The sequence below is a fragment of the Amblyomma maculatum genome, chromosome 2 (genome assembly GCF_055883805.1).
Source record: "Amblyomma maculatum isolate TAMU_Amacu chromosome 2, ASM5588380v1, whole genome shotgun sequence".
Classification (NCBI taxonomy): Eukaryota; Metazoa; Arthropoda; class Arachnida; order Ixodida; family Ixodidae; genus Amblyomma; species Amblyomma maculatum.
The window spans coordinates 52140862-52165179 of record NC_139345.1 but is presented as its reverse complement, the minus strand read 5'-3'; the positions used below and the strand labels follow the sequence as shown (position 1 = coordinate 52165179).

At 44.7% G+C, this 24318-nt stretch overlaps 2 protein-coding genes across 3 annotated transcripts in view; both read left to right on the top strand.

The window, feature by feature from the left end:
• The window catches only part of LOC146198643 (uncharacterized), a 44092-nt gene extending 34686 nt beyond the window's left edge, over window positions 1-9406 (top strand). Inside the window, exons 20-24 of the mRNA XM_084594150.1 lie at window positions 1476-1598; window positions 3097-3203; window positions 3548-3746; window positions 5434-5563; window positions 7709-9406. Of these exons, the coding sequence (XP_084450276.1) occupies window positions 1476-1598; window positions 3097-3203; window positions 3548-3746; window positions 5434-5563; window positions 7709-7889 (740 nt within the window). The 3' untranslated portion in view covers window positions 7890-9406. The remainder of the gene's footprint in view (window positions 1-1475; window positions 1599-3096; window positions 3204-3547; window positions 3747-5433; window positions 5564-7708) is intronic.
• A 444-nt stretch (window positions 9407-9850) lies between these two features.
• LOC146198642 (oxysterol-binding protein-related protein 9-like) overlaps window positions 9851-24318 on the top strand; it is a 35502-nt gene continuing 21034 nt past the window's right edge. Inside the window, exons 1-13 of one of the 2 annotated variants that reach the window (XM_084594151.1) lie at window positions 9851-10170; window positions 10330-10380; window positions 10443-10521; window positions 10670-10755; window positions 10968-11072; window positions 15312-15389; window positions 16025-16075; window positions 16146-16224; window positions 16587-16679; window positions 18099-18237; window positions 21821-21927; window positions 22489-22518; window positions 23932-24094. In XM_084594151.1, the coding sequence (XP_084450277.1) occupies window positions 9988-10170; window positions 10330-10380; window positions 10443-10521; window positions 10670-10755; window positions 10968-11072; window positions 15312-15389; window positions 16025-16075; window positions 16146-16224; window positions 16587-16679; window positions 18099-18237; window positions 21821-21927; window positions 22489-22518; window positions 23932-24094 (1244 nt within the window). In that variant the 5' untranslated portion in view covers window positions 9851-9987. The remainder of the gene's footprint in view (window positions 10171-10329; window positions 10381-10442; window positions 10522-10669; window positions 10756-10967; window positions 11073-15311; window positions 15390-16024; window positions 16076-16145; window positions 16225-16586; window positions 16680-18098; window positions 18238-21820; window positions 21928-22488; window positions 22519-23931; window positions 24095-24318) is intronic. The other variant, XM_084594153.1, reaches the window with a different exon arrangement.

The following is a 24318-nucleotide window of genomic DNA, read 5'->3' as shown; positions in this document are numbered from 1 at the left end:
TTAAGTACCTAATGCACCACTGTTTCAAGGTTATTTTCTCAGATTTTAGCAGTAAGGATAGAGTTTAACTAACAGAATTTTGCAATTAAATCTCTTGGCACTATGACAGCTACATGTTATACATATATACTTTAAGAATCATTTAAAAATTGCACTAATTGCAATTCACCGCTAACACATTTGAGGGCACTGCTCATGGGTAGCATATATATATATATATATATATATATATATATATATATATATATATATATATATATATATATATATATATATATATATATATATATATATATATATATATATATATATATATGAATCAGCCCGGGTTACAGCATCAGATGAGTGCTTGTTGTTGTTGTTGTTGTTGTTGTTGTGGCTGTAGGAAGAAGGAAAAGAAAATGCACGGGCCTGCTACTGGCTTTGCAGCTGAGCCACCTCCTCTGCCTCGTGCGGACAGAAGAGAAAATAGATAAGAAAGGAAAAAGAAGAGGGAGAGAAACACGCGCGCCTGAGTGCGACATGCTTTATATGTAGTTGTGCGCTAAGTTGTACTGTGCCATGGTTGCTCCTGTAGAATTCTTCATGCAAAGTTTATGAAGCTGCTAACGTGCATGCGCGTAATATAACAACTGCGGAGTTCGGTTCTTCAATGTTTTTATTCTAACATTATTGTAAGTTGTTAAATTGTTACATAAACTTATGCATATTGTTAAAATAACATTATAATTACAGCCATCGAATTTTTATTTGTTGTAGGCCGCCATTGCACCCGCCACCGCTTAGGTGGTGGATGACGGCTGTTGCGGCACGCGTCTTTCCTGACCCTACGGGGCTGGGACTGGTGGGTCGGCGCCGCTTGCGGCGGGGGCTAGCCAGCCACCGAATTTTTGTCTGTTGTAGGCCGTCGTTGCACCCGCCACCGCTTGGGTGGTGGATGGAGGCTGTTGCGTTGCGTGTCTTTCTCTCCCTCTTCTTTTTCATCTCTAATTTCTCTCTTCTGTCCGCGCGAGGCAGCGGAGATGGCTCAGCTACAGAGCCAGTAGCAGGCCCGTGCATTTTCTTTTCCTTTTTCCTACAGCCACAACAACATTCGTAGGCAGGCTAGCCCCCCCCCCCCCCCCCCCACCCCCGTTTTAACTAGTGAGCCACGGCGGCGGGGCAACGTGTGGTTTGGAATACTACAGCACTGGCTTTAAGAACACTGAATGCAAAAAAGAAAAATCGTTCGCCTAAATTTGTGTCCATTACTTAGCCACCACTGTTTCACCTAGTGCGATGATTTGAGCCATTGGCGACATTGAGCAAGCAGCGGACACTAAAACCATTGATACCATTGCATGACACACGAGGATCGAATGTTCGGGGAAGTCTTAACCAGAGAATGTGCTAGCTTTCTTTAGCAAAGATCACCACTCGCACATTAAAAAAAAAAAAAAAAAAAACAATCGCTTTTTCCTCCCTGTTACCTGCAGACACAAACTTGACGCTGCAGGGTCTGCAACCGTTCCAGAAGTACACGATGCGCGTCAAGGCTGTGAACAACGCCGGTGACGGACCTCTGAGCCCACGCGTGAGTGCTAGCACCACGGAAGATGGTGAGCATGATGAAATCTCGTCGTCGATTACGCCTGAATTTCTTCTCACCCTTTCATTTCATGCTGTCACTTACATTTTCTAGTATTTTAGCTCTTGGGAACACAATAACTGGTACACATGTGGGTGGCAGTGTTCAGAAGAGCTTCTGCAGCGCGGTTCTACGACGCTTCTACGATGACAGTGCAATTACTAGGAAAGTCCCGGAGACATTTACTCGTACCCATTGGTATATACGACTCAGCGGTGGCTGTGTGATAGAACGCGATCTTCTAAATAAGCAGTGTCACCTTCACTGTTGGTGGCACTGTTATTCGTAACGAAAAACTACACTGCTCAGAAAAAAAACGTCGTCCAAGTAATTCCAAGCCACCAGGGACTTACGGCCAGGGTACGATACGATACGATAGTCTGTCCTCGTTGGTCACGTGGTCTTGGTGTGCCTGCTGTTACACTCACACAGGCCTGTGACACCAATGCGAGCTGCAATACTTGCTTTTGTTTTCATTTTTGGCTAGAGGTTGAGGGCATCCTTATGAGTAACTTAACCAATAGGATGAAATGCAATAGATAAAGTTCCACGATGGATGCATCACTACAATCATACCAATGAGTAGAGGGGGAAGGGTGAGAAGTCCGTGAGCTTTTGTTCGCGGTTTTGTTTTGTTGTTGTTGCTACTGTTGTTAGTTTGTAGAAGGCTCAATCGCTTCATCTGGTCTAAGCGCAGCCTTCGTCGTGCTGCTTCGTTTTTAGTAGCGGGCGCTAGCGGTGTATGGAATGGTAATTTTCCGAAGCTGAACCAAGTAAGAATATGTTGATATCAATAAGAATACGATCATTCTGTTATTTCTGTGATAAACTAGCACCATATCCCAGTTGATTAGAGAGACGAGAGACAGAGCCGAGGTAGGGCGTGCAGGCAGGCCTTGCTAGACCTCGCCTGACCCTGTCACATCTCTCAATTTTGAAGGCCATATGTATGAACGTTATCAAAGGCGCCACCCAAATGGACTGCGTCGCAGTGCTGAGCCGTCCTTTCCGCACAGATCGGTTGCAGCGGTGTGCTGTGTGGCATGGGAATAAGCCGTTTTTGAAACAGCACTCGAAAGTAACTTTGGCCAGCCCTTTTCGAAATTTCAGTCAAACGTTAGAAAGCCAGTACAGAACAAATTTGATTTGTTTCGAATAATTTTGAAGATGGGCTGGATCAGATAGAAAAATATTCAATTCGTTATTCGAAAATTTTAGTAATATTCGCACACACTACCCTTTTGTCAACAATACAATACGCCCCAAGGGGTTTAATTACTGAAAAGTTGTGTTGTTGGGGGCTTTTGTAGCAGTCTATAGCTTGGGAGGGCGAAAACAATAGTTGGTACAGCCCTTGACTGACTTGTAATGCCAAGTATTCAAAGCAATCCACACCACGCGAGCCACAAGAAAACTTGGCGGGCAGCGTGTTTTTATAAATTATGTACTCATTACGCATTGCGCCGCAGTTCCCGGTGAGCTGGAGTGGCTTGTAGTCGCTGATGTTAACGAGACCTGCGTTCGGTTGGCGTGGGGTCCACCCGAGGAGAGCAACGGAGTTCTCACCGGCTACGAGGTGCGTATTCCTTTGACATATCACATATATGCTATGGTGAGCATACAGGCTAATCTCTGTTCGTATCTATATATATATTTACTACTGAGCTGTATAGCACATATGGTCTAGTTCAAACAGCTATAACTTTCCAGTATGTGCTCGAAAGATGAATGATGGATCTGCACTGTTCTACCTTTTTTATGTTTTCAGGTCTCCATTTGCATGTTGTGAAAATAAATGCGACGTAGCGGAGGATTTCCTCCTTTCTTTTTGTTCGAGGATTGCGCACTCCCTTTATGTGCGCAAAAACGCTCTGCCTGTGCCAGGACCGAGCACGAAGTGCCTTCTTGTTCTCTGCACAGGTCACAGTGATCGCGCATTCCGATAACGACACGGACGAGAGCAGCTCCCTCCTACAGGCCATAGTAATGGGTCCTGGCGTCAAGGAAATGCTCCTTCCCGACCTCGAGGCCGGGCGGCGCTACAGTGCCGATGTCAGGGCGACCACCAGCGTGGGACACGGTCCAGCCATCACGGTCCATTTTGCCACACCTCCTACAGGTGAACCAAGCCGCCTTAGCAAATGGGTTAAAGAGGGCGTTTGTCCCTTTGTTACACACGCTTTGGGACCTCAGCTGCTCTTTCAGGGGTTTCACCGTTTCACTTTGTTACCACTCCGTACCAGCTGCATGCTGAGTGCCTTGCCAGACTATTTTCTGACATCTGACGAGCCATTCTAAAGCAGATGTGCAACGTACGATATACGAAGCCCAGCTTGAGCGCGAAGTTACAGCTGGCTTAAAACACGTTAGCGATGCAGCTTTTGTGTCCCAGTAGCCTCTGTTTTAGGCAAACCTCTCGCGGAAAGCTAGGAATTTCTTGGCGCTAAAGCATGCAACATATGCGCACATGCGACAGACTGCAATTTAACATACTGTCCACGCTTAATATTTGAAAGAAGTGCTGTTTTGCTTTAGGACACGAAACAAAGAAATACGGAGGGAGTGAGGGAGTGAGGGAGCTTTAGAATCGACGAACAGTCAGAAGGAACGCAGGAGAAAACCTGCAAGAGTATATAGTCTGTATTTCCTAACAATTCTGGAGGACACGATGTCTCTGCGCATGCGCTGTAAGCTCGTAAAAGGATGTGAGCAAATGCGGGCAGGCCTGGTGTATCAAACGGAAAACTTTCAAAGGGAATCGCCTAGACCAGGGTGGAGTATATTAATTACAGTTGAGAGTAATAATACGCAGTTAGTATCTGAGCGAATATCTTCATTTCCGGCGGGAGGGGGGTTGCACATATTACTCGGAAACGGCACATTTAAATTGAGAACGATTTAAATCCGACTTGGTTATGAAAATATCTGTAGCTGGAGTATATTTTAATTAAGGAATAATTATCGGAGTAAACTAACAGAGTAAATAAATCATATTTACAGAGTAATTTTATGCGGCATACCTTCGCTCAGATTGATGGTAATGAGCAACTAATTTAGCAAATGTTTCCATCAAAACCCAGTAGTTTAATTGCTGCTGCATGCTGTCACTGAAAGTGATCTCACTTGTAGACAAGCTAGGCAGATATACTGAAATACTGCCATTCTCTGCCGTAGCCGAAAAATCCTTTAATTAGACCCAAAATTTCTATTTTAGGTAGTTCGTCGCAGTTTAAAAATTTTAATAATTTGAAATGAAAACCGAGAAAATTTGTGCTCTTAAACTTCTCTAAAGACCTATAAAAATTTAATTTTCTCCGAATATTGCTTCCAAAATTCCCTAAAGATAGGAAAATTTCTCTAATGAAACATTCCTAACCCAAGCAGGCAAATTTTCTCTTTTAGAGAGTAGACTGCAGCATTCTCTTCAATCTACTCCGGAGTGACCACCAATTTGCGAACTTAAAACAATACAAAATATCGCATTATCGTTCATGTTTTCGGATGCAGTTTGTTATTTGTTGCATAGGCTTAGCCGGGGGAGAGGGCGTGGGGGGTGAAGAGAGGGGGGTGTTAGATTCCTCCCCACCCCCCTAAATTTTTCCTGCATTCTTTTTCCTTTTCTTTTTTCTTCTTTTCTCGACGACATATAACACTCCCCGAAAAATATTTCTGGCTACGCCCCTGATTCGTTGCCTTGACTTTTCGTTGCACATCGTTATGCTTTGTCTGCCTTTCTAGCCTAAGTGTGCGACACTGAGATCATGCGCCAACCGATCATTAACTGACACTGACTGACACTCTCGCAGTCGGCTCAACGATGCAGAGCGGTGTCGACGGATCGTTGCACTACCTGATCCCATGGGTCGTGGCCCCCTTCGGCGTCGCCGTGCTCCTGCTGCTCGTCAACGCTGCGGTGCTGATAGCGCTCAGTCGCGGGCAAGTGCAAGCTAAATGACAGTTTTTAGTTTGATTGTAGTTTGGTGCCTAGCCAGCGAGAAAGCGAACAAAAAATGTCATGCTATTTAATGACCTTGTGTTTTTATGTACCGTCTTTGCCAAAAGTAGCGAGGCTGCTCTTACCGATTACCGAGCTGCTAGGAAGGTTAACGTCATTCAGAGGTGGTACATCCTCTCGCGCCACGTAGGTTATCCTCGCAGCCCAGGTACAGCCCAGGCGGGCTGACGCCAACAGCGCCACCGCTCCGCCGATTTTGCCCCTTCCGCCGCGGTAATGGCTGCCTGGTTACATTTTTCTAGTGTTCTCGAGGTACTTTGTTTGGTTGTACACCTGCTAACTCCCAGGGGCATGAGAGGCACTTTCTCGATAAAGCTGTTAGAAGTACACGCAATGCCTACAGCAGGCTCTTGAACAATAAAAGGGGTGGCACTGACAGGACGTATACAGAAACGTACGCTCAAAACTGAGCGCGTAAGTGCCGGATCATCGTGCCGCAGAAAAAAAAAATAAATAAATAATAATAATAATAATAAATAAATAAAAAAAAAAAGTAATCATGATGTACTTTAGCAACACTGAAATCCTTCCCAGATGGTTTAGCCGGTGTGGAGGGAAGCCTAGGGAAAAATAAATTATGCGGATAATTGAAGCTTGGTCATGGAGAGCCGTGGCTAATGTGTTCTGCTTGAGAAATATATAGGGTCGAGGACACTACTCGATATGTTCGGGGTTTGGCCCCACACCTCCTACATGCGATACGTGGGCTCAATCTAGGTCACTACTGCAGTCCGGAATAAAAACCGAAGTATAGCACCGAACATTAGAGTAATGTTACAAAACTGTATAAGTTCCAGAAATATGTTACATGTTATTTTCGAATTCTACGGCAGTACTGAAACATTAGGGTATTTGTTGTTTTGGTCAAATGATAAAGTTCTCATTGTCCTTTTGATAACGCTTCTGGAATGTTACAAACACAGGTTAGAGTGGCATTTCCTTAACATCAATTACTAAACAATGTAAATAAAACATCCGTGATGGTAGTAAAGCAACTCTGCCCGAATACTTATAGGCCGCCATTGTTTACACAACTTAGTCGTATAACTAGCAACGCTTCCCAAAGACCAATAGTGGATGTGTCGCATGAACAGCACATTACAGTGCGCAACATGGAACTCATGCTCTCACCTCCGAATGGTTTGCTTCGGTTCAGTTTGGTTTGGTTTGCTTTGCTTTGGTTTATAGAATTTAAAGTGCCAAAGGGATTCGGGCTTTGAGAGACGCCATAATGGAGGACTCCGGAAATTTCGACCATTTGGGGTTCTTTAAGGTGCTGACATCGCACAGCACTCGGGCGCCTTGCTTTTCGCTTCCATCGAAAAGCGCCCGCTGCGGCTGATTCGATCTCACATCCTCGGGCACAGAAGACGAGCGCCCCAACCGCTGCACCACCGTGGCGGGGTACCTCCGTATGGCTACCAAGGAGTAAAGCTTATGTAGCCATTACTGAAGAGGTGCCCCTTGAGTCCCTGGTAGCGGCAAATCGGCAGCAAGCAAAACTTTTTTCGAAAAATACGTGGTTGTGCATATGCATTGTATAGTAAGCAAAATTTAGGAGATTCAGTTGCAAAGTAGTCTAGTTCAGAAACATATACTGCAGCTGTGAGTAAAGCTTGATTGCCTAGTGCTTTGTATATAATGGATACTTGTAATGATGTTTTGTGGTTTTGATCCAAATATTCTAATAATGTTTTGAAGGCTGCTGCCTTAGAACAATGCAATGTGTTGTGGTTGTTTTTGATGCAACATATAAGAGCCATTATTTATTCATATTTAACACATCATTCACTTCCAGGTTAGCATTAGAATAATGTTTATTTTGAATATTAAGGTAACGTTTTGATGTAACACATCGAGCTTTATTATTGTTACCTTTGACATTAATGTAATAGATAACGTTACTGCAACTTACATAATTTTATAACTTTATTCTGATATTCAGTGCTACTTGGGTGCGTCAGAGAGCCTTCAAACCAATCATATCCGTTTCGATAGGGTCAATTCCTTTTCCCCCGAACTGACGCACGATAATCCTGACATGAGTGTGCATGTCTGTTTCGCAGGAAAGGACGCACCCTGGAAGTGAGCAGTGGCACAGTCGCGAGCTCCACGGTCTCCACGGCGGTGTGTGACGAGCTGGAGCTCACAAAACATTATTCGCCGCGTGGCAGCGGCTCCTCCGAAGACGGCTTCTTCGTTGACTGGAGTCCATCCCGGACCGTTCTGCAGAGCACGTACATCTAACGTCTCACTGCTGCCACCGTTGTAAATCAGCTAAGAATTCCCGCAGGGCGACACGTTTCGCGCAACTTTTTCTACGTCACGTGCAGCACGCTGCTCCTTTTTGTACACTGCAAACCTGTTTCGTTCCAAACGCTCCAGCCTACACGTGTTGCATAATATATGCTCACAACCCCGAAAAGGATATTCCTGTTTGGTGTGTGCATGCCGTCTTGGGTGAATACTGGGTCGTCAACTTCTAAGGTGAACACGTATGTGGCGTATGTTAATACTTTCCAACTAAAGAGCAAACTCAGGTAAGACATGGAAGGCGGATGGTTCCCTCGTGCCTTGGACGTGCACACTTAATGTGGACGCTATATTTGAGTAATTATCTGCAGAATCACGATTTAACTTCATCACACGTCTCTGTGTTCACCTTTAGAGTCGACCACTCTGTACATCACTACGGAGCGAAACTGCGGCACTGAAACATACCGATACGGTCAAGTACTCAGCATCTGCAGCGTTCTAAATAAGGGTCATTTGTGACACTCTATAACTGAATGTGCTAGAGTGACTACAGAACCCTGCGAACTGTAGGCTCCGCCCACCAGGTCTTGTAAGGGACGGGCTCGGTTACGCTGGAACTAGCGCAGCCACATCAGGAGGCTAACTTTGTTTCTACCCAGGGTGATACCTGATAAGAATTAATACTCTGTCGAACTCTCCTCTGAAGTCTTTCTCTTTTTCTACCATCTGATACATTTTTTCATCCAAGCAGCCGTCTACGAAGCTACGGAAATAGAAAACAAAGGAATATTTAAAGACAGGAATAAGTGTTATAGCGAATTTTTTCTCGCTCAATTGCCACTTTGTAATCGTGCATTTTTGACTCATTGAGCACATAAAGAATTGTAAAGAATTCCTAATTAAATTTGCCCTTATATACACATAAATGCCTGTTATCCCCACATAAAACAATTTTGTTTGATTTCGTTTTACATCGAGTTTATTAATATCCGCGCACTATTTTTTTTTTTTCGTAGAGCTATCACAAACACATAATGCAAGAGAAAGTTTGTTTTGTTTTTTTTCCTTGACGAAACCATCTGTCATTCGTCCTCCCAAACGATATGCCTTATTGCTTGAGCAGAGTCAAATTATGTGCCATTTATGCCGTCCTTGGTGTACATGCCTGAATTTGTCACTTCTTCCGTTTTCACATCCCTGTACATATTTATGCATCATTCATGTTAATCATCGCAATAAATGTGAATGGCTAGTGCCTGTCGCAACTTTTTTATGATATGGCTAAAAAAAGCTTCATGCATAAGGGTTTGTTTTCGCTTTCATAGTTTCGCATTTGTGATTTCCAAATCCCGCTTTATAGGTCGAGTTCTTCGTTCCTTTCGTTTTTTTTTTTTTTTTTTCGTCTATGATATAATACGAAAAATGCAAATTGCTCTTCTTTCTTTCTTTCTTTCTTTTAGAACATGGTGGGCAATAAAGTTGATTTTCTGTGTGTTTACTTCCTCAACCGTGTGCGTACATGTTGTATTACACCGGCCAATATACACCCACGTACGTGTTAGACATCATATATAGGACAGTTATTGGTTGTCAGTGTAATAGCCAAGCTCGCTACGGGAAGCTGCAACACCCGTATAGGACGAGCAGAAGCCTAGCTCCAGTCCCATTAGCTCTATTTGTGTGTGTGTTTTTTTAACATACTTTATGAGTTTCACAATACTAACATGCAGGTTTGTTGACTAACAATATCTGCTATCTATATAATTCATTTGTTAGACAATTCACTCATTGCACAGAATGAGGAAGTATAACCCATTAGAATCAGAAAGCAAAAGAGGTTCCGTGTTGAGCAACCCACGGTGCAACAAGCTCAGGCACTGTAGCTCAGGAGCACAACGTCAAATCGAAACCGAAACTGTGTCAAAGTGGGTGTAGCTTTGGAAAGCGCGGGTGCGTTATTCGTCACACGTGAGATAACGATAAAGCAGTAACACGGCAGAAGCAACCCTACGGCAGTACGTAAGAGTTGCGCAGGATTATCTTTTAGCGATTTATCAAGAGAGTCCGCTCATTTTGCGCTGTGGGCGTAATGAGCATGTTGTGCGGTATGTCGGACGAACCGCCTCGCAACCATGGGTACCATGGTCGGCAGGTGAACATGGCTGCATCAAGTGTCGAGGGACCCCTCAGCAAATGGACAAACGTCATGAAAGGGTGGCAATATCGGTGGTTTGTACTGGACGACAACGCGGGCCTGCTGTCCTACTACACCGTACGTACCGCTTTTCGTTGTCGTCAGGACCGTGTTGAAGGTTGCGTAACTCCGGGCGTAGTTGCATGCTTACGGGGCCGTAGCAACGCATCACCGCTCTGCCCATTCCTTATCGTTTCATTCTTTAAGCGCGCTAAGACGTCTTGCTCACGGTTTCAGTCCAAGGAAAACATGGCCCGGGGAGCCAGGCGGGGCTGCGTGCGACTTCAGGTAAAGCTTCGTTTGAGTAATGTATCATTTTTCGGGCTCCACTGATGTGCTGGATAACGCAGGGAGCAGTCATAGGAATCGACGATGAGGACGACAGCACTTTCACGATTCGCGTGGACCGCAAGATCTTTCACTTCCAAGGTGAGCGGACTTCGTCCGAAGAATACGGCACTTGTCGTTACTTTTCCGCTCGCTAGTAACCCGAGCTGTCGTGCCGGTAGCGAGCCGGGAGGCCGAGAGGCCGTCGTAGTGCAAGAGCGTCAACGGTATTGTTTCGGACGTGTCGCAGCGCGCGACGCAGAGGAGCGAGAGCGATGGGTGCGTGCGCTGGAGGATACGATCCTGAGGCATACGTTACAGCGCCAACCAAACACTGTAAGTGTCCATCAACGGTCTGGAATAGTTGAGAGCTTCTCTCTCGGCTCAGGCCGACCAAAAAGACATTGTAAAGTTAAGCACCTTCCGTAATGTGTTGCTAAGCTTGAAGTGCAAGATTTAATTGTACAAGGACTTCTGCTTCCAAAAAGAGTGCAGAATCTGTTATCACAAATTGGGAGCTTTCTCATGTGGTACTTCTGTCTTTCCAGCGTCTTTGGGATCAAACAGGTATTGTCGCCCCGACGCAGCACAACTTTGACACCAAGCTGACAGAAGCAGACTCGTACCTGCAGCTTCTCATTGAGCAGATCAGGGTAGGCGACAAATATTTATTGCGTGACTATGTTTTTATTATTACATCATGGTCCGATTATGCTTGCTATACATCATCGCTATCGTGCAATATATAGGGGGCTAAACTGATTACAGTGAAGGCGGCTACTCATGAAGTAAATCTTTGTTTTAACGTGAACGTATGTTTATGACGCCCAGTTAAATGACCATAAACTTTATCCCTCTCTGTTCAGGGTTGTATGTTTAGTGCTGGTGAGAGAGAGAGAGAGAAACCCTTTAATGAAAAACAGATAATGTGCCCGGCATTTAAATTTCGCTGGCATGCCACTCTGCGTGGCAAAGAGAATTGCCAGTCTTTTAATGGATGCAGGCTTTAACCTTTGTTTGGTACTTTTCTTTTGTTGTGAGGAAGTTCTTGGTAGAATAGGTGATGCAGCTCAAATGCATAAGCTGTCATACTTCAAAGCTCAGATTGAAACAGCCAGTGATTTTGGCTGAAATCACTGTGTGAAGAATACAGTATTGTGCACCTTTATTGTGAAAGCTTCAAAACATTTTCCAGTCTAAGCCATTGGTGCTGTTGTGTTGAAACTGCGCACGGCGCTTGCACATTGTGGTAACTTTTGTCTTGTAGCAAGTTTGACTGTGGTACTTGCCTGTTTTGCGTACGGCTGATGCAAATACATCATTGTCTGCACCGAGATCAAACAACCAAAAGTCACCAATGCCAGGCTGCCGTCAAAAGAGCTGCAGTGGGGCCATCTGTTGTTTGCCGAGGCTAGTATTGCATATCTTGTGAGTGCCCTGCAGATGGCGCACCCACCACCCTCTGGCGGCGACTCGACGTTGGCAGTTTTTGGTTTCCTGACCTTGCCACAGACAATTAACGTGTTTGCATGATGCATGGTCAAACCGGGTAACTACTATTATCAAACTTGCTATAAAAGTTATTGCAGTGTGCAGCTTCATGTGCAGTTTGACTGCAAATGAGCCAGGCATTAATGCGGAGAGTTTTTTTTTCAAAGTCTTCATGATAAAAATGCATAGTACTGTGTAATTTTAGATTGCCAGTCTCCTCCCTATATTTCTTTATCCATACTGCTTACAGAGTTTCAACCAGAAGGCAAGTTTTATTATTGTGAACAGCCATTATGGCCACTAAAGATGTCCTGAGTTGCAAGTTTTTTTGTTTTGTGTCGCCATGGAACATTAAGCTTTCAAGCATTTGCAACTTGCAATGTTCGGTGCAGGTAATGCTTATTGCTCGACTTGAAAAGCATTCGCTGTAGGGTAATTTTCACGTTAAGCATGACTGGCACTGTGCCTGATTATTATATGGAAGTTGTCATTGTAAAGTACTCTTAATGATGCAAACAGAGCCTTGCAGAAAAAAATTTAGCCCAATTTCTTTTAAATATCAGCAGGTGTCACGTGCTCTGCACTTCCTCGGGACTGCTAGGTCATAAGAAAGGCGTGATGATTAGTGTTAGGCATCATAATGAATAATTATTGCTCACCTGTATTTTCTAGCTGTGGAAAAAATCTGAGCTGCAATTTCTGTACCTATTTTCATAACAGTAAGACACCGATATAAGCATGGCAGGTTTACTTGTCATACGCTATGTTTATATATATATATATATATATATTATAAGCTTCGCTGCTTGTCTTTCAATCACGACTACCATGCTCTGTTTGTGATAGTGATATGATGCTGTTGTCAACCATTTCGAGAATACCTTTTTTTGTTGTCTTGCTGTGTGTAGCACAATCAGACATGAGCAGAATAGTTGCATGGATACAACATTTTGTTCATGTTGTTGCTTTCGTTTACTCTGGCACTAAACAGTATGGTGTCTAAGAACCTACCGGAACAAAGTATCACAGATGGTTCACCTTTTGTGTGGTAGTCAACTTTCTATGCATATCAACCGAATGTGATGCATGCTTATAGAAAAGACAAGGAGTGAGAGTAGCCATTGTTTTGTTGCTTGCTATATGTGTAGTAGGAGCAGCTGCATTGACAAGAGGACATCCGCACATTTGTGCACTCAGGAGATGACTTATCTTTGTTATCACTCTCTTTCTGCTTTCCACAACGCAATATACCTGCTTTTAAGGCTGCCATAGAGAGATAACTGTCAGAAGCCAGCCATAAAAGCCAAAGGGAGCATGTATCTTGGAGAGCAGAGCAGTGCTTTTTCTCTTGGGTTTGTGGCTCAAAGCTTTGTTCTAATACGGTTTAATTTGATGATGGTGTAAATGCAAGATGCTGAGGTAAGATTCGCTGTTACAGTGACTTTGCACATTTGTGCTGGATGCTGTGGGTGCATACAGCTGCGTCAGATTGAAAATGCAGCAGTATGTTTCTTGTCATCCATTGCAGAGTTCGTTTTGACTTATGGTTTTGGAATTGTAGCATTGAACTGCTTTCCACAATTTTCACTTCGGCTTTATGGGGTGTTCCCGTCGTCCATATTGTATTACCTAATCTTTAGCAGCATTTAAATTCGGGGCACCATGTAAGGCGTTATACTTACAGCTTTGACTATTCTTGATAAAAATTTATTCTTTAGCTCTTTAGGGTATATGGCATGTGCCAGGCAGCAAAAGACACATCTATGGTTGAGAAGCTTGAATTTTACAATTTTCCCGCCACTCGGTTGAAACTTGTGGCGTTTACATCAAAATGTGTTGGTTGCTATCATTTTGAAGTTAATGGCAGCGTAACATAATCTCTGGAATCCGCGATCAAAAATCGGTGTCGGAGGGCTCATTTTACTTTGTTGTTTTGCCTTCTCTAGCTCATAAAAGCTGTTTTCGTAATTAAAATGCTATACCCTATCAACTGGAGCTATACTGCATGCGCAATGATGCACGCAGTTTCATGCCGCAAAGAACACTGGGGAGTGCGTTCCAGAACAATGGCGTGAAGATATTTACGACCTGACCGCGCAGCTGCCGTTCATTTTCTTGTTCTTGCTCGGCGATGAGAGCAGGACCCATATTCTGAGTTTGCGTTGTTATCTAAAGTGTCGCTATCTCCCCGACCTCGCATCACCTGATTGGTGGAAACGCTGGAACATGATGTTGCCACCTCTTCCGGTTCTGCAGTGGCAACACCCAGTTCCAGCGTTTCGACCAATCAGAAGGCTCAAGGTCACGTGAGATAGCGACACTTCGATAACGATGCAAACTCTGAATACGGGCCCAGTACAGTTTAGCGCTTATAGTGTGGAGTGAACTATTCTCGCGTTTGGGAAAATTGCTTGACCAGAAGCGTTTTTACCGTTTGATGTCAAAAATACCCAATTTAATATGTCGCGCCAACAGTACCAAGATCACTGTCGTAACTGATCTCAGTTTTAACCACCAGCAGCATTTGCGGGGCTTTATGGTGTTATGAGAGCGATCATTAAACAAACAAACAAACAAAAAATCTTCCTACGGTAAGCGAGTAGGCCGGCACGCGTGCCGGGGGCGGGGAAGAGGACGCCCATTTCCGATGGAATTAAAAGTTGTGCAACCAACCAACTTTGCATTTAGTTTTGGTTTCGGATCGACGCTAGCGCTACTTGGCGGCCTTGTGGCGCTGGCGCAAAGTTGGTTCGGATTATTTACACGCAGGAAATGATCCATTAGCTGCAGATGTAAGGAAACCCCTGTGGGCGTGTACTCAGTGCAGACCGGTCCTCGCATTCACGAAATTCAGAATGTAACGTTTCGGGCATTTTCTTGCTTCGAAGAGACCGTAACCAAACGCAACAGTACAGCTGCTGCAGCGGCATTTGGATGTGCGCGAACGGAGAGCGAATCGGCGGAAATGATGGTGCGTCTGCTCCGTTTTAAAAGACAGAGCCGTGCCGATGCGCTGCCACGTGACGGTGTGAGCCAATGGGGAGACGAATTTGTCCCTGCGCGGAAATGAAGGATGGTGGGCCGATGGGGCCGGTCCTCGACAAGCGGGGATGATTTCTGCACACGCGGTGGTGTGCCGCCCGCTTATCCTTCTCGTTGCGTCGTTGAGTTCCCGCCGCGCACTCTACGGCAACCACCGCTCCTGAATCTGCGATCAAGGTCGCTGCTGTGCCACAAGCGGTCGCCGAGCGCTTGTCCACGCTTTCGCGTTCGTGGCACGGCGGCTTCCCCGCACGACCGTCGATCTCTTGCCAGCTGGAGCCGGACCGCTGCGGTCGGGCCCTCGGAAACTGTTTCCGCAGATCGTGATCGTGGCTTTCTTTCTGTTCCTGCCCCGACAGGACTTGGAGTACAGCATTGAGAAGGTCGCCGACCCGCGCGAAAGGCAACAACTGTCTGGAATCGGCAGCAATGCCAACGTGAGTGCGCAGCTTGCGTTTCCGTTCGGAGCTGAAACCTCTTTACGGTTTCGTGTACGCTTTCCCATGCCGCTTGCCTTCGCCACTTTTCTGTTTTCAGGGGTTTTGTAACAACGCTTTCTGGCGGCCAATAAATTCTGGCTCTTTGGATTTCCTTTCGGCGTGTAGTCATTGCGCCGCGCACGTTCATTTCTACGAATTGGATGATCGAAGATGTAGTTTGACCATTTTGCACGTCACTCGTTACATTATTATTTCCTTCAGATGTACAATGCCTTGGACATTTTTAACTTCGAATTTATGAACTCGCATCTCCGTCACTTCGAAATAAATCCTCGCGTTGCATTTCTTTTCTTTTTTTTTTTTAATAGCTGCTCCCCTTAATTTTGTTCGAATTTCCTCGCGCCGTGTTAATAATGCTTTCTATAAATATAACGCGAACTTATCTCGTGCCAAAACTGGTTAAACTCTGCATGTTGGCAGCACTGTCATGAAATGCATGTGCAAAGTGCTGTTGTCAAGCGTTAGGAGCAGTTGCTTTTCAGATCTGTAACAGTGCTATCTTGAGGTTTCCCAGCTGCCATTTCCCTTGCCAGCCTGTGGTCAGGAAACTAAGCCACTGTTCCTTGCTGCAGGCCCTGTTGGAAACTGTCAAGCACACCATTGTACTGCTGCAGATTGCTAAGGTGGGTAACAGCGTAACTGGGATTAGAATCAGCTTTGTAATGTACATGCATATCCCCTTGCATTTGGCAGAACACAGCTCAGCCTGTGAATGGAGTCTACCCACAGCGTAGGGGAACTGAAGACCGGCCTACCCCATTAAGAACTCGAGGTATGGTTCAAAGATCATTTCCTTCTCGGTCCCATCAGGTTCCCACGAGAGACCACCACACCTTAGCTGAGCTTTAACTCACAGTTCAGTTATTGGAAGAAAAAAAATGTTCATGAAAATAAAAAATTTATTTCTCATATGTGGTAATACAGAAGTGAAATGATACTTGCAGCTCCTTCCTCATTTTCTCACTTGTCTTGGCCTTTTATGCATCAGTGGCTTTTAGTAGTGCTGATAAGGAATGCATAAAGGGAGGAGGTTCTCCAAAATTTGTTATCTTGTGGTGTCACTGCTTAGCCTAGTCAGCCATTGTCTGCCTTATAAAAAAAGTTATTGTTTGCAATCAAGTAATATCCATGCAGATGATGTGGCCTCCACAGCGGGCGTTCAAGCCCACGAGGCCCCCGGGGCCCTGAGTGTTGCCGGCCGTGACAGTGGCAGCTCAGACTCCAAGGGTAAGCCCTGCTGCGTTTTAGCTTCCTCGTTTTGTCGCTGAAAGTATGTCTAAAGATTAGGCGGCATCATGCGATCAATTTCATCAGAGTTGAGTTGCCTTCTTGTCTCTCGAAATGCTGCCAATAGTAATAGTATAGTTCTTAGCTTACACTGAATGGTGAAGATGTCTGAAACATCATATGTAAAGGATCGGCCAACTTGTGCTGTATTGATCGCTTTCTGTTCTCATGCATCCATGTGTAACTTGAGGTGGAAGCAAAATATAAAATAGGAGACAAAAGCTTGAATAAATGCATGCTTAGATATCCTTTTCTTTCTCTTCTATGCCTTTTTAGTTAACTAAAAGCTTCAGATGGAATGGTAGTGTAGGAGGCATAATTTTATTTCATTATTTTGCCATAGAAGAACGAAGCAATATGCGATTTATATGCCGTAAACCGTCCACTGACAGACTAGCTTCTGCTGTGACAGAAAGCGTTTATCCTGGTCACATGAGCAGATAGTCATCACCATTAGCTGTTCTGCACTGCGCCTTGCATTTAGATGCTACTAAAGATAATTTTTGCAGAAATGATTGGAAGGCTTCACATTATATTAGGTCAGCCACTGTTTGCTTAGGACAAGGTTAATTGGAAGTCAGTGGGAAAAGTCATTTGCCTGGCAGTGGATGTAGTTAAGCTGATGTTAAGGGTGAAACTCACATGCGAAGTGCACAAACATTGGTTTGCACCTACTTCTCCATAATTTATTTCATAGCATAAGCTAATCGGGGATTCCACAAAGGGATGGTATGCCATGCACAGCAATCCCTCGGAGTCCGTAGTATGGATGTGGTTGGAAGCTAATGGAAAGCACTTTGAAAGAGTTGTAATGGAGCTGTACCACGCTGTTATGGGAACAAAGGTTTTTTGGCATATCTAAAGCATTACCACTGTAGACTCTTTGTCAAACATGTTCTCTATGGACTTTGAAAGGCCATAGTTGTTTTCTCTACAACTTTTTTATTGATGTGTTGAGGTAATACAACCTGCTGAAGAATGTTGCCAGATGTTTTTTTGTCACGTTTTGTGTGTCTATATGAAGGGCTTTAAAGAAAAGAAAGATGTGTAGCATTGCTAAGCATGGTACTGCATGTGGAGCATTCTTGGATTTCAGCCTACCATTCATTTCCTTGACATAGGTGTGTACAAACCAGGCGATTCAGGGATGTATTCGTTACCATACCAGCATCTCCTCCTTCCTTGTTTTTAAGCTAGTTGCAGTGCTTTCAGTGCTGTGTTTTATATTTGACAAACAGCATGCCAGTGCCTCAAAAAGTAGCTGTAATTGAAGGAAACGCAAGAGAACAGCAGTGGTTCAGAGCAATTTTAAGCAGTGCAGGGATGAAGCACTCAACCTGGTTTACGTGTCGCGGTCAGGCCATTGTCTTCTTGCCGCAAATCCAGTGCCACCGGTCTCCTACTCGAGTGACGACGAAGACGAGGAGTTCTTCTTTGACACCCAAGAGGAGACTGAACACGTGCCACCAGTATCCTCACACCCCATGCCCCAGCCGCTGTGAGTACGCTGCAGAGCTTAAGATGTTCCTCTGATCACATCCCTCTAATGTACCTACTATTAAACTCTGCCACGGAGGCCTGAACGAATTAGTGAGGAAGTAATTCTTGGTGAGCTGGGTGATAAGTGACAAGAAAGGTGCATGGGAATAGGGATAACTATCTTGCTTACACGCATAAAATTCAAGTGAAAGCTAGTTATTTTGAACTCCAAGGGACTGAAGGAAATATTTGAATTATCGACTGAGTCCTGCTGTCCCTGGTGTCCCTGTTCTGGCTACTACGCAGCCCTGTGCGCCAGGCTATTTAGGCGCGGCAGCGCATAGTTCAAGCTATCCATGGTGCAACCCATTTTCATTTTAAAGATCAGTCTTCTTTATTTTTAAAACATTGACTTCTATAGAGCTTGGCCGTACCGAATTGTATAGTTCAAATTATCTAAAAATACTGAATATTGCAGGTTTGAATTAAGATGCTTTCACTTTAGTTATGGTAGTGTGCACTTGCAAGACTGACCAACGAACAGTTGAATGTTGTCAATGCAATGCTCAGTGCCAACTTCCAATTCATCAGCTGAACTGCTTGTTCTATTCATATGTAAGCAACATTGAAAGAGTGAAAGGTGGTGTTTTCACCAATATCATTATGTGTTGATAGTCTCATTACATCCCTGACAGAGGCAGGCCGTCTTTCAAGATACCGACTGAAGTCATTCTAAAGCAGTGAAAACAGCAAACTGAAACTCAGTTCATGGCTAGGGATAGTGCTTCACGTGAAACACTGACAATGTCACAAACATTGCTGGACAAGCACTCGTATGAGCATTCATTGGTTGAATTACACAGTATCATACATTAGGGACAATGCTGTTAAAGCTAGCACTGTTGTTTGCATTGTTTATATCCATGACCAAAACGCCCTGCTGTGATGGTGGTGCAGTGGTTGGGGCGCTGTACTGTTGTGCCCAAAAAATGCGGGATTGAATCCCGGCCGCTTTTTGATAGAGGTGAAAAGCAAGGCGCCCATGTGCTGTGCAATGTCAGCACACGTTAAAGAACCCCAGGTTGTCGAAATTTCCGAAGCCCTCCACTACGACTTCTTTCATAGCCCGAGAATCGCTTTGGGGCGTTAAACCACACAAACCAAACCAAAACCATGGCCAAAAAGTAGAGTTCATTCATGGTAAACGGGCGCAAAAAGGACGAACGCAGCAGAGAAGACAACACGACACAAGCACTTGCTCACAACTGAAGGGCTTATTCGGAAAGAACAGTTGCGAGTGCTTGTGCTGCGTTGTCGTCCTCTCTGCCATGTTCATCTATTTTGCGCTCGTTTACCATGAATACCTACCAACTAGCCCAACTTCATGTTACGTAGAGTTCCTTGTGCCAAGTGAAAAATAGTGGATGTTTTGTCTGCAGCCCTATTGCATGTTACATTTGTCCAGAGCTTGACACGACAGGCTGTTATTGCTGATGCAATGCTATGAACCTGTAATTTTTTCCTTTCTTTTTTTCACATTTATCATTTTGGTCCTGTTGGGTTCTTGCTATTCCTCCAGCCGTGCTCATACCAGTTTTGAAAACATGCTGTCCAGTGCAGAGACCTCGTATAATTCTCCTGCTCGGGTTTTTTTTATTCGAAGATTTGTTTTTTAACACATCTAAACACACCAAGCAGTTTCAGTTTCTAATGTGTGCGCCCTTACAGAGATGCATTTCCCAGGGCAGTCTGGATGGTTAACACTGAATCTAAGTGGGGGTGTAGAATCTGCGTGAGGCTGGCATATCTAATTCGAAAGGCTCACAAAGTTCACTCAATTGTTTTCATGAGTACAAACAATGTACTTAGCAGGAAGTGCCAATATAGCATCAGAAAGGAATGCAAGCAAAAAGTCATGGGCAAGCTTCCTGCAGGTGGCAATTGACAGGTGTCATGACTTTACATGCTTACCAACTTGGGCTTCATCTTTGAAATGGGAGGATGCGGTCCAGCCCTTTCGGGTCCGTGGACCCAGACTTACACGTTGCCCGTAGGCCATGCTGGCACATTTGTAAAGCTGAGTTAAAGTGTTGCTTTATACCTTTGTTGGGTGGTCCTTCACATAACGCTGTGTTAATGAGCATGTGTGGGATAACTAATGTAAAAAATTAAGAGATTAGTGATTAAGCAAGTAGCAAAGTGCACACACGAGAATTATGGTCCATAAAGGGAGCCATTGACGGCTAAAGGTCCCCTCACTTTTTTATTTATTTGTAATAACACATTTCCAGTGATAGCTATAAAATATTTCCTTGTTGCTATATGTGCTCCGGCTGGCTTGTAAGGTGTATAGGAAGCCGGCTGCAGTGTACTTGGAAACTGATTTGTGAATTCTGCCTAGAATTTGCAGCAGCACCACCTGCCGCATATAAATCTAGGCTAATTTAGTACAGTGTCAGTGCACGTTAAAAGGCCCGGTGTTGGTGATAGCGGTCTGTTAAAAAATAAACGAAAAGAAGGAGAAGATTGTTGCTGGCTGCACCATATCTAATATCTTGAGCCAAGCTGCAACTGGCAGAAAGAAAAGGGTCAGGGAGAGGATAGCGAGGAGAACTGTTAAAGGCCCCCTGTTTGTTAAAAGGAATCTGGAGTCCTGCACTGTGGTGTCCTTCATAGCCCGAGTCTCTTCGGGATGTTAAACCTCACGTGGTGTCACTTTGTCATTCGTGAGTTCCTGTGAGGAGTGCTCCACAAATTCTTACTTAATGGTAATGGCAGAAAGAAAATGGTGCATACGAACTGCTTATCTTCTTCCTGTTTCTTCTGTGTAGTGTATAGTATGAAAAAAAAAAAATGAAAATGTGTGCTGATAAGCTGAACAAAGAAAAGCCGATTGGTTATCACATGCAGTCTTGCACTGGTGCTCTGAGTGCCCACCTCAGTGATAAAAAGAGCAAACCTGCTCTTACCATTATGTGCTCTCTCCTTACGTGAGTATTGATGAGGGACAAGAAGGGAGTTAATCCAGTTTATCGCCTGCTGCTGGACTGTCATCCTACTTCTGTAATTCATTTGCTGTTCATTTTCTAACTCTCAGACCTGATCTATAAAGGGCTGGAATTATTTGTGTTGCTAAGCTGCCACCTACTCACTTTTATGAAGGTAACTGTCTGGTATATGGGTGCATTCTTTTTTTTTTTTATCAGTTTGTGGCAGTTCTGTCACCCAAATGAATGAAACCAAGCGCTTTTATTTGTTATTGCCTATATCCACCTATGATTGTTTTTGCATTCACCGGCATTCATGAAGACCTGCAAAGTGCCGTGTCATAAGAGGCCTTCCTTGGTACATGGTCAAAGCGTTCGTGTACTGTGCAGTATCAGTGCACATAAGGAGCCCTAGGGGGTCAAAATAATATGTAGCACTCCACAATGGCGCCCTTCATAGCGTTCGGGATCTTAAAAGCCATAAGCAAATTCGAATAATCTCTCCACGAATATATGTACTATATATATATATAGTATATATATATGTATTTTGTAGTAGTAGGCGAGCGTGTTTAGGCAATTTTCTGTTTTCTTTTTGTTTGTTTGTCCCTGCAGAGCCGAAGTTCGCACCACTGAGGCCACAAGTGACAAGTCTGCCACTGACGTTATGAACTCAGCCTCTAGTTCACAAGCGGCAGCACCTCTCTACTCTGTGTACGACGGTGAGAAACTTTGAATACCTGCTGCACACTAATTTGCCATATTTCTTGCAGTGTTGAGTAAGTAGAGCAGGGAATGTTTGTACAGCAGAGGTAGAAATGGTGGTCCTCTAGCTCTCCTTGTGGGGTATACAGATGACAACATTTTCCTTGCATGTTCCTAAATACTGGTGCGTATTGGCCCGGCATGGTGGCGCAGTTGTTAAGACACCAGACTACTGGCCGAAGTACCTGGTTTCGATCCCGACAGCCGGCAGCTGCATTTAGATGGAGGCGAAACGAAAAGGCGTCCATGTGCTGTGCGTTGTCAGTGCGTGTTAAAGATCCCCAGGTGTTCGAAATTACGCCCTCCGCTTTCACTCCTACCTTCCTCCCTTTCCCCATAGCACTGCTCAGCCACAGAACAAGTGAGACAAATACTGCTCTTTTCCTTTCTTGTGAACCAGTTATTATTATTTTACTGGTGCGAATAAGCGGCATTAATGGGGGCAGTGTGATGTAATGTTTGTGATGTGCAGAGGCCACCTCACCTCTCACAGATGCTTTTCCTCTTGTCGTTCACAGCTGCTTATGAAGATGATGCTGAAGATGAACGTAAGTAGCCCTGACTGGCATTCGCTTGTTTCGTAGTCTCTTCCGTTGTCAACATACTGTGATAGCATGTTTTTCTAGGATAAGAAAAGGCACTTGACATACAAAGCACAGGTTGCAAGAGACAAACTGTGGAAGCTGCATGGTGATAGGTGTTAGCAATGCTAATAACTAATTATGTAGAAGAGTGGTTAGATAATCACAGTGAGGAAATTATTCTGCTGCATTGATACATTACAGTGAGCAGTATTTGGGATAGTATTGCTTTTCTAGCATGCCATGCCTTTATTTGTTGAGAGAGTTGGCTCGTGCAACTACTTTTTCCAAAGCGTAGCCCTCGGACGTGCTCAAGAGACCTGCTTGCAAAAGCTTTTGTGGAGCAGTAGTGTAGACTTGGGAACAGCTTCCTGTTAGAGCTGTGCACGGGCTCAGGTCGCTCGGCAGCCTTTTCTCTCGGGCGGGCAGGGCCGGGCATCCCGATCACGAACACATGCAACATTTACGAAAGCGCGATTACGGCCATAGTGCGAGTTAAACTTGGTTGTTCTTGTTGCAGTGTGTACATGGCCCACAGCCCAACGGCCTGCAAACCTAACTGTGTGATAAGCGTGTAGAATGCACAGCATCTTCCCGTTTCCTCCCCACGCAACATCTTTGGTAGCAGTCAGTGAGCGATCAGAGGGGCCGGTTGTCGTCTATTTAGTTTCACGGCGCGGATGTTTAAGTATCCGTTTCAAGATTCGCGCCAGGCTGTCGCCTATCACACATCTCTTTTGTGACTTACTCCTGCCTCGACATGGCCTCGTCTGAAGTGGGACATAGCTCAAAGCATCTGTGGTGCAAGAGTTTCTTGTTCTCTTGTTGCGAAAGTTTCACGTGAAAGGCACACGGTGAGCCAGGCGAGCTCACCGAGTACTTGGAAACGGAATCAACCTCTTGTTTAGGTTTAGAGCTAACGCACTTTTGGAGAAGCAAACAAGCTGCTTACTCCAGCCACAAGCTGTAGCGCCGAAAGAAGCTTCAGCGCTACCGGATTCATTACCCAAGAGTGCTGTGAATGCCTCAGTTGAAAGGATAACTCATTGTTTTTGCACAGCAAGTTCATTCTGCGTACGTCTTGTGTCCTTATATATTCATAAAATTTGTCATTTCAAACGTGAGAACTCAGCATTTTAATATCTTTATAAACTTATCACCCCGAAATTATTTTCTCCTTTTTTATCACTTCAACTGCAATTATAGCATGATGGGTCGGGCTTGGGCCTAAAATCTAAGCGCCTGGCTGGGCCGGGCCGGGTTCAGGCTGAAAAGTTTGGCCCGTGCACAGCTCTACTTCCTGTCTCCATCTTGGTGTTGTTTCTGTACAGGAAATGGAAGACTGTTTTTATTTATGTGCGCTACCGTCTGGCTTTGCAGTGGGTTCCCTGGAGGGCCAGAAGAGCGTTTTCTCACACCTCCTCTCCCAAGTGCGCATTGGCATGGACCTCACAAAAGTGACACTGCCCACCTTCATATTGGAGCGACGGTCCCTCTTGGAGATGTACGCCGACTTTTTTGCTCATCCAGACATCTTCGTCAGGTGAGAATGCTAACGGGCTTCCCTGTTCTGTGTAGACCACTGTATGCAGGCATTATGGCTTCATGCACTGCTGGAAGAAACTGCGCTGTGCTTAGAGGCCCATGGGGGATTTTCTTTACCTGCAGGGCTCGGTCTTCTTGATTTCCAGTTCAGTTAGGTGCGACACTTGCTGCTCTTTGCTTCCCTTAGTGCATAGTAGCTTCTTTCTTGGTGAACTCGTCTCT